This window comes from Leuciscus leuciscus (assembly GCF_965113295.1).
Source record: "Leuciscus leuciscus genome assembly, contig: HAP1_SCAFFOLD_927, whole genome shotgun sequence".
Taxonomy (NCBI): Eukaryota; Metazoa; Chordata; class Actinopteri; order Cypriniformes; family Leuciscidae; genus Leuciscus; species Leuciscus leuciscus.
Genome location: NW_028117813.1, coordinates 1 through 10,000, shown reverse-complemented (window position 1 = coordinate 10,000; position 10,000 = coordinate 1). Strand labels below are relative to the sequence as shown.

Sequence of the window (10,000 nt, the reverse complement as noted above, 5' to 3'; positions counted from 1 at the left end):
ATCTATGTGTGTGTATTTACACTAATGATCAAAAGTAAAAAATAAATAAATACAAATTTTTTTTTTTAAATCTGCCCACCAAGACTTTATTTATCTGATAAAAAAATACAGTAAAAACAGTGAAATATTATTAGAATTTAAAATAACTGTTTTTATATCAATATGTTTTAATACGTAATTCATTCCTGTGAATTTATTCCACAAAAAAATATGAATGTCTTCAACATTGATAATAATCATAAATGTTTCTTGAGCATCATATCATCATATAAGAGTGATTTGTGAAGGATCATGTGACACTGAAGACTGGAGTAATGATGCTGAAAATTCAGCTTTGATCACAGGAATCAATTACACTTTACTGTATATTCAAATGGAAAACTGCTGATTTACATTGGAATAATATTTCAAATTTTTTACTGTATTTATGATCAAATATTTTTACTGTATTTTCTTTCAAAAACATTAAAACACCTTAATTATTCCATACTTTTAGCATTGTGTGTGAGTGTGTGTTTATGTATTTGTGTGCATGTGTGTTTGACTGTTACTGTTATGCTGCTAATATAATTTCTAATGATGCATTGTGTGTTAAATTAGAAAAATGTTTTAACCCCATTGCACTGCACGTGTCTCTACATCATGCATGCATGCGATCAATCACTCAATATTTCCTCAGGAGAATGTTTCTCTGGCTGATATTTTGTGTCTGAGGGACAGAGGGCTGTCGGAGCAGGAGCTGTGGGCGGTGTGTGTGGAGTGTGTGTGTTCTCTACAGAGCATCGCTCTCTCTCCGCTCTTCCACACACTCTGCGTAACGCCCGACACACTGGCCTTCAACGCTCACGGCAACGTGTGTTTCATGGATCAGCTCAGCGGTGAGTCATCAGCTTCGTGACTCAAACACACTCTCACAGCGTTTGCCTGGATTTATTGAAAATATTGCTTTTGATGCACATCTCTACAAATGGATGGTTTTGACAGATGTGTCTTCATAAAGAAACTGTGGATTACCATATCATTTACTGTAAAAAAACAGTAAAATGACTTTCCCTGCGAACAAATGTTCTGCTCATTGCTAGTTAATGTTAATTAATGCCTTAACTAATTATTGGGACCTTAGTGTAAAAAGTTAACTAATTTTACTGTAAAGAATACTGTTATATGTGTGGTTTTGGCAAGTAAAAACTATGAATTACCATATAATTTACTGTGAAAAACAGTAAAAGGACTTTCTCTGCAAACAAATACTACGCATTGCTAGTTAATGTTAATTAATGCCTTAACTAATTATTGGGAAAGTTAACTAATTTTACTGTAAAATACTGTTATATGTATGGTTTTGGCAAGTAAAAACTATATGGATTACCATATAATTTACTGTGAAAAACAGTAAAATGACTTTCCCTGCGAACAAATGTACTTGCTAGTTTGTACTCATTACAAATGTACTCATTGCTAGTTAATGTTAATTAATGCCTTAACTAATTATTGGGACCTTAGTGTAAAAAGTTAACTATAATTTTACTGTCAAAATGTATAGTTTTGGCAAGTAAAAACTATGAATTACCATATAATTTACTGTAAAAAACAGTAAAAGGACTTTCTCTGTGAACAAATACTACTCATTGCTAGTTAATGTTAATTAATGCCTTAACTAATTATTGGGACCTTAGTGTAAAAAGTTAACTATAATTTTACTGTAAAAACATACTGTCAAAATGTATGGTTTTGGCAAGTAAAAACTATTAATTACAACATAATTTACTGTGAAAAACAGTAAAAGGACTTTCTCTGTAAACAAATACTACTCATTGCTAGTTAATGTTAATGAATGCCTTAACTAATTATTGGGAAAGTTAACTGTAATTTTACTGTAAAATACTGTTATATGTGTGGTTTTGGCAAGTAAAATCTATATGGATTACCATATAATTTACTGTGAAAAACAGTAAAATGACTTTCCCTGCGAACAAATGTACTTGCTAGTTTGTACTCATTACAAATGTACTCATTGCTAGTTAATGTTAATTAACGCCTTAACTAATTATTGGGACCTTAGTGTAAAAAGTTAACTGTCATTTTACTGTAAAACATACTGTCAAAATGTATGGTTTTGGCAAGTAAAAACTATGAATTACCATATCATTTACTGTGAAAAACAGTAAAAGGACTTTCTCTGTAAACAAATACTACTCATTGCTAGTTAATGTTAATTAATGCCTTAACTAATTATTGGGAAAGTTAACTGTAATTTTACTGTAAAATACTGTTATATGTGTGGTTTTGGCAAGTAAAATCTATATGGATTACCATATAATTTACTGTGAAAAACAGTAAAATGACTTTGCCTGCGAACAAATGTACTTGCTAGTTTGTACTCATTACAAATGTACTCATTGCTAGTTAATGTTAATTAACGCCTTAACTAATTATTGGGACCTTAGTGTAAAAAGTTAACTGTCATTTTACTGTAAAACATACTGTCAAAATGTATGGTTTTGGCAAGTAAAAACTATGAATTACCATATCATTTACTGTAAAAAACAGTAAAAGGACTTTCTCTGCGAACAAATACTACTCATTGCTAGTTAATGTTAATTAATGCCTTAACTAATTATTGGAAACTCATAAAAAGTTAACAGTAATTTTTTTTATTTATGCACATCTCTACAAATAGATGGCTTTGACAGACGCGTCTTCATAAAGCTGGGAGAGTGTGATTTTATTCATGTGCATCTCACATGTGTTGGTGTGTTTCAGTGCTATTGTGCAGTCGGATAATGGGGGCATTCATTTGCATAATTATTAACAGAGATAACACCCTCCCACGGGTGCGCAATTTATGCCGTAAAGAATTATTAATGTGCATTGTGTGACAGTCTAAAACATCTGAGATAAACATTTGGAAATGAACTCAAGAGAGTCGGGATCATGTTAAGATAAAACTGGTACAGAGTAAAATAAATACTCAAAATGCTACAGTAAAAATGCTGTTAAACTGTTACTTTAACATAATTGTAAATGGTTTAGCACTGCATTATATGTAATTTGGTAACTCTTTACAATATGGTTCCATTTGTTAACATTATTTAAATACATTAGTTAACATGAACTGACAATAACAATTCTTCCACAGCATTTATTATTATAGTTCATGTTAATTTGCTAATACATTCTTATTAATACACCTGAGCTAACATGAACCAACAATGAACGGTTGTATTTTTTAACTAACTAAAACTTTGCTTAACTAAGATTCATAAATACTGTAACAATTGTTAATTAATGCATCAACTAATGGGAGCTTATTGTAAAGTGATACCTGTACTTTTACTGTAAAAATACTCTCAAATGTTTGGTTTTGACAGGTAATAACTATGAATTACCATATAATTTACTGTGAAAAACAGTAAAAGGACTTTCCCTGCTAACAAATGTACTGCTAGTTAATGTTAATTAATGCCTTAACTAATTATTGGGACCTTAGTGTAAAAAGATAAATGTAATTTTACTGTAAAATACTGTTAAATGTATAGTTTTTGCAAGTAAAAACTATGAATTATCATATAATTTACTGTGAAAAACAGCAAAAGGACTTTCCCTGCGAACAAATGTACAGCTAGTAGTGAATGTTAATTAATGCCTTAACTAATTATTGGGGACCTTAGTGAAAAAAGTTAACTTAATTTTACTGTAAAAAAAGTACGATTTATGTTTTTTGCAAGTAAAAACTATGAATTACCATGTTTACTGAAAAACAGTAAAAGGACTTTCCCTGTGAACAAATGCACTGCTAGTTAATGTTAATTAATGCCTTATCAAATTATTTGGGACCTTAGTGAAAAAAGTTAACTGTAATTTTACTGTAAAAACTGTTTTTTTGCAAATAAAAACTATGAATTACCATATAATTTACTGTAAAAACAGTCAATTCCCTGTGTTACAAATCACATATGTTTCTTCTTATTTTGTTATCAGATCAGGATGTTTTGTGTTACAACTTGTAAAATACAGTTGTTCAAAATTTGAAATGGATCAAAAAAGTTAATCAAAGTTGTCCTATAACACAAGAACGGGTATTGTTCAAAATTCATGTATAACTTTGATGAAAGGTTTTGATCCACTTCAGATGTTGACGACTGTACAAATGAAGGTACAAATGAGAACTACATACAAACTAGCAATGGTTTTGTCCTCTAGTCCCGTTAGCAGCCCATTTCATACACTGAATGTCATTCTCAAAGGCCACAGCTTATGCTTTCTAAATATACCGGTGAGTTCCTCCGCCCGAGTATTTTCTGGAGGATCTGAGATACCGAGGAGGAGAACGCCTGACCTATTTAACAGATCCAAGCGTCTGGAGGAGAGCGTCTCTTCTCAACGTGCCCTAGTTAGACAGCGAGAGTTAGAAAAGCTCCTCTGAGGACTTACACACTTATTCACAGAGAGAGAATATAATTACACATCACAGCCGGAGCTTTCATACTCTGGGATTTTGTCATAGTTCTGCGCATTTCCACACATAGTTAATATGACTTCTTTTTTTGAGATGGTTTTACTGGTTAAGTGAACTATAACAATTACTAGCGCTCCTAAAATCAGATCAAGCAGCTAATGCTAAATGATAAACGTGTGTGTGTCGTCATGCGGCGTTTCTGAGCGTAAAAGGTCTGCAAAGAGTTATTGTGTCCTAAAAGAAAGAAGCGATTCTAAACTCCAGTAACGAGTCGTCTAATTCACTGTAAAAAGTGATCAGGTGACTTAACTTAACTTTATTTTTTTTAGGAAACCCGTTGCCTTAAAATTATTAAGTAAATAAACCTTATGCTTAATCAAAAAAAAATTAAGTAATGTGGAATTGTCAAGTTCACAAAACTCATTTTTTTTCAATTCAGCATTAAGTTTATTTATACTTAATAATTTTAAGGCAATGGATTTACTAATTTTTTTTTAAGTAAGTGAACTGAACACTTTTTACAGTCTTCCAGTCTCACTTCATACACAAACCTATGTAGGTTTGTATCTAATTTGCATAATGCCAACCCATTGGCTGCCTGTGCACAACGCCTGCAAACAAGAGTTTGGTTCATGTTGTTCATGTGGAGAAGACGCTGTTTTCTGCTGACAAAGCAAATCCACTTTGATGAGATTGATACGGTAAAACTCACGCCATCGTTACTGTTCATATCACTGAGATCAAGAGCTGAGATTCAGATATGATAATGAGTGTTTGGTTTCTGACCAATCAGAGCAGAGCAGCTCTCAGAGAGGCGGAGTTTAGAGAGACTGAATCTTTAAACGAACAGTTTCAGACTCTGAGAGAAAAGAGCTGATGCTTCAGTGGATATTATGAGAAAATTAAAGTGTTTTTGACCTTTGATGCATGTGAACCTGTTGTAGGAGACGCCAAAACTACATTAGAAACCTTTAAAATATCATAATTGGGGCTCTTTACATGATTACTTTTTAGTGATCAGGTGTACCATTCTTTACCTAGTGAATTCAATTGTTAATATTCAAGCTTGTGTTTTCTAGGGATCGAACCCTTGACATTGGTGTTGCTAGCTCCCAGTTTTTTTATACATGGCTTTTGCATTGACAAGCATCGCATTGGAAGTGTGAAAATGTAGTTTGATTTCTCTCGTGTTATGTGCCTTTTCTCAGATGATCCTGACGGCTGTTTCGTTCCTCCAGAGTTGGATAAGACTGGAAACACATTTGAGGTGAGCTTAAACTCTATTATTTTACAAAGTCAGGAACAATGTTTGCTAAATGGACAGAACAGGGCTCATGTAGACAGCGGAGAAACCTCCCAAAACTCAATACAATAGACAACAATACAAGCAGTCATGTGTGTGCTTATGACATGCTGAGAGAGGATTGTGATGCTGTGATCGTGAGGTTTCAGTGCGTCTCTTCTTCTGGAGCACTTTCACCTCATCTGATACACACACGTTTCATATTTCCCCAAAATTACTAAAAACAGCTGTCAAACTTTTTGGACATATACCAGAGTAATACCAGAGTAATCCAGAGTAATAATAAAATACATTTTAATAATTTTTTTTTTTTTTTTGCATGGTCATAACATAATTTTAATAATTTTGTAATTTTAATAAAAAAAAATGTGTACTTCATATACTCTTTTTTTCAGATAGAGATCATTCTTTTTTGGCATGTTCAGAACATAATTTTAATAATTTTAATTTTCTTCTTTTTTTTTCTGCATATACACTTAATTCTTTTTTCAGATAGAGACCAGTCCTTTTTTTGACATGTTCATAACATGATTTTTATGTTTTTTTAATCATTGTAATGAACATAATTTTTTACTTCATTTTTAGGATGACTGTTGCATTCTATCCTGGGCCTACAGATGAAAAATAGCCTTTTTTTTATTTCATAAATACATACATTACACATAAATAAAATAAAAACTAAATAACCTGCTACTACCTTATCTGTATATATATATATAGTAAGGAATAAAAACCACGAGCCAGAATTGCTGTAGGCGGTTTGCATTTGTGAAATGAACACACCTTATGTAATGCTCTTTCAGTGGGAATGAACAGCCTTTTATTTTAAACACTCCTTAATTCTGTTTCTCTACAAAATATGAAAGTATTCTGAAATATTGATGATGATCAGATGTATGTTGGGATCAGGTGTATATTTGATAATGATATTAAGATCAGATTTTGGACGGACGAGTCTGACCTGCGTGAGATTCTGTTGTTTATAACGTTTCTGATCTTCATTGAACTGTTTCATTATTGGAGCTGAGCAATGAGTCGTCAGGTTTGATGGATCCAAACCTGAAGAAAATATAGTCTCAAAGAAACTGTTATGGAAAAACTGAAACATAATTTGAATAATATTTCTTTTACATGTTCATAACATAATTCTATTTTTTTTTTTTCATTTTATACTTCATCTTTGTCCTTCATATACACTTTCTTTTTGCATTTTCATTACATAATTTTAATACATTTGTAATATTGATTTTATTCTTCATACACTTTTCAGACGGATTATTTTAGCATTTTCATAACACCATTTTCATAATATTGTTTCGCATGTTCATAAAATTTTTAACAATATTTTTGCTGGTTCATAACATAATTTTATTAATTTTGTAATAATAATTTTATACTTAGTTTTTATACTTCAAATACACTTAATTTGGACATTAAAATGGACATTTTCATAACATAATTTTCATAATATTTTGTTGCAGGTTCATATTATAATTTTAATAATTTTGTCATTTTAATTGTAGCCTATAGGCTACTTCTTTTTTATAGTTCATTTACACTTCTCCTTTTTTATTTTATGTTCATAACATTTTAATAATTTTGTCCTTTTATACATCATTTTTATACTTCATATACAATTAATTGTTTTCAGATGGAGACCAGTCTTTTTTCTTTTAGCATTTTCATAACATCATTTTAATTTAATTTTGGAATATTGATTACTTCATATATTTTTCAGATGGAGGCCAGTAATTTATTACTATATTTTTTTTTTCATAGTTTGCATTTTCATAAAAAAATGTTTTTGCATGTTCATAACAATGTTAATAATATGTTTGCAGGTTCATAGCATAATTGTAATAATTTTGTCATTTTAATTTATTTAATAAACTAATAAGCAAAATAAAAACTAAATAAATGTGCCTTTTGTTTTGTAAAAAAAAAAATAATGCATGCGATGATCCATTACAACTTCATATTACAGATTTCATCTAGTGATAGTAGGTTTATAGTCTGTATATTAGATAATCACTTAGATATGTTTAAGAAGTATGATTTAATTAGCATGTCTCTCTGTTCTCCAGGGTCACATGTTCTCATTAGGCTCCACCCTCTGGGCCGCGCTGGATGCCGTCACGGATCAGGATCAGGATCAGGATCAGGATCAGGATCAGGATCAGGATCAGGATCAGGATCAGGATCAGGATCTGAGTGAAGAGAGCAAGTGTTTGCTGAAGCAGATGCAGCGAGAGAAACCTGAGGATCGACCCACACTCCAGGTTCTTCAGTCTCGTGAAGTTTACATAGGAGTCTAAAGTCTGAGAACAGTGAAAATACTTCTGCTTTTATTTGTACATGAACAGTTTGATGGACATCAGCTGCTTTAGAGTAGATGGCTGCATCATGACCAAGTATTGCCTGATAAATGAGAAAAAAAAGAAAGACATAATTTTAATAAATATATTTGCATGTTCATAATATAATCTTAAATTATTTTTATCATTTTTTTTATATATTTTTGAAATAATAATTTTAATAAGAAAAAAAAATACTATTTTATTTTTTACATTAACAACATACCAATTTAATGGATATCGGCTGAAAAGGCTGCATATTAAAATGTAATTACATTTTTATTTTTGCATGTTAATAACATAATTGTAATAATTTTGTCATTTACAACAAAAATAATTCTGCTTTTTTTAAAGTAACATATTATTGTTATATTAACAACAAAAGATTTTGATTGCGACATAAACATGGAGAAACCAGCACTGTGTTTGATGTGAACAAATGTTGATGTAATGTTTGTTGAGCTTTGCTAGTCCAGGCTGTCCTTGAGCGCAGTCTTGTGGATATCCAGCGCTAGTGTTTCTCTGACACACACGAGCCACACACTCAGTTCAGTCATGAAACATCATCTGACCGATGAGAACAATCCCCAGATCCAGCTTTACTGACGGCTGACAGAAGGCTGCAGAAAACACAGATATACACGTTTAATGAACTCACACTAACCTTCCAGGAATAATAAAATATCCTATACATTTGTTCTGGATTCTGTAAAGCTTTTTTGTCAGCTGAACCTCTGAGATTTTAAGTTAATATTTTAATAATTTAATAATAATTTAATTAATAATTTACTCAAGTTCACATGATATGCACGTGAAAAAATTATTAACTAGCAAGATTTCAGAACTTCCACGACTTTCTGTGGAGAATTAAATATTTAAAATGTATGATATAAATGGTTTAAGGGTCATTTGACTGAAGGAGGCAGATTTCCCTCTTTGTTAATTTTTATTAATTTTTTAATGGGGAAAAATGGATGATAATTATTGCATAAATATTAATTAGTACCATTAAATGATCTCAAAATGCAAAATAAAAAAGATAAAATATTATTAAACAAAAAATACATATATAATAAGTTGTTTTTTTTTAAGTCCGGTCACTTTAACTGTAAGGAACATGAGTGTGTTCATAGATAAGGAGCGCACACGGGTGAATGATGCGTGTGAATAACATCAGCTCTTATGTTGCCAGGATCTTCTCTCTCAGGCCGAGGCTTTACTCGCTGACGTCTCGTCCACAACCGTCTGTCGGAAACTATCCGCTGTTGGACGAAGACTTCTGTCCATAGAGTCCGTCGCTACTTTCCCAGGTTTGATCCCACAGTTGTCTCATAATGTGACTTCCCATATATATATATATATATATATATATATATATATATATATATATATATATATATATATATATATATATATACTGTATATATATATATATATATATATACTGTATATATATATATATATATATATATATATATATATATATATATATATATACTCACCTAAAGGATTATTAGGAACACCATACTAATACTGTGTTTGACCCCCTTTCGCCTTCAGAACTGCCTTAATTCTACGTGGCATTGATTCAACACGGTGCTGAAAGCATTCTTTAGAAATGTTGGCCCATATTGATAGGATAGCATCTTGCAGTTGATGGAGATTTGTGGGATGCACATCCAGGGCACGAAGCTCCCGTTCCACCACATCCCAAAGAGGCTCTATTGGGTTGAGATCTGGTGACTGTGGGGGCCATTTTAGTACAGTGAACTCATTGTCATGTTCAAGAAACCAATTTGAAATGATTCAAGCTTTGTGACATGGTGCATTATCCTGCTGGAAGTAGCCATCAGAGGATGGGTACATGGTGGTCATAAAGGGATG

The 10,000-nt window shown here is 31.6% G+C and overlaps 1 protein-coding gene across 1 annotated transcript in view; it reads left to right on the top strand.

Annotated features, from left to right (window-relative positions):
* Window positions 1–9,426, top strand: part of LOC309492078 (kinase non-catalytic C-lobe domain-containing protein 1-like) — a gene marked incomplete at its 3' end in the record, with an annotated part of 14,376 nt that extends 4,950 nt beyond the window's left edge. The window contains exons 2-5 of the mRNA XM_082191090.1: window positions 680–878; window positions 5,668–5,726; window positions 7,847–8,041; window positions 9,309–9,426. Of these exons, the coding sequence (XP_082047216.1) occupies window positions 680–878; window positions 5,668–5,726; window positions 7,847–8,041; window positions 9,309–9,426 (571 nt within the window). The remainder of the gene's footprint in view (window positions 1–679; window positions 879–5,667; window positions 5,727–7,846; window positions 8,042–9,308) is intronic.
* Window positions 9,427–10,000: the final 574 nt, after the last annotated feature.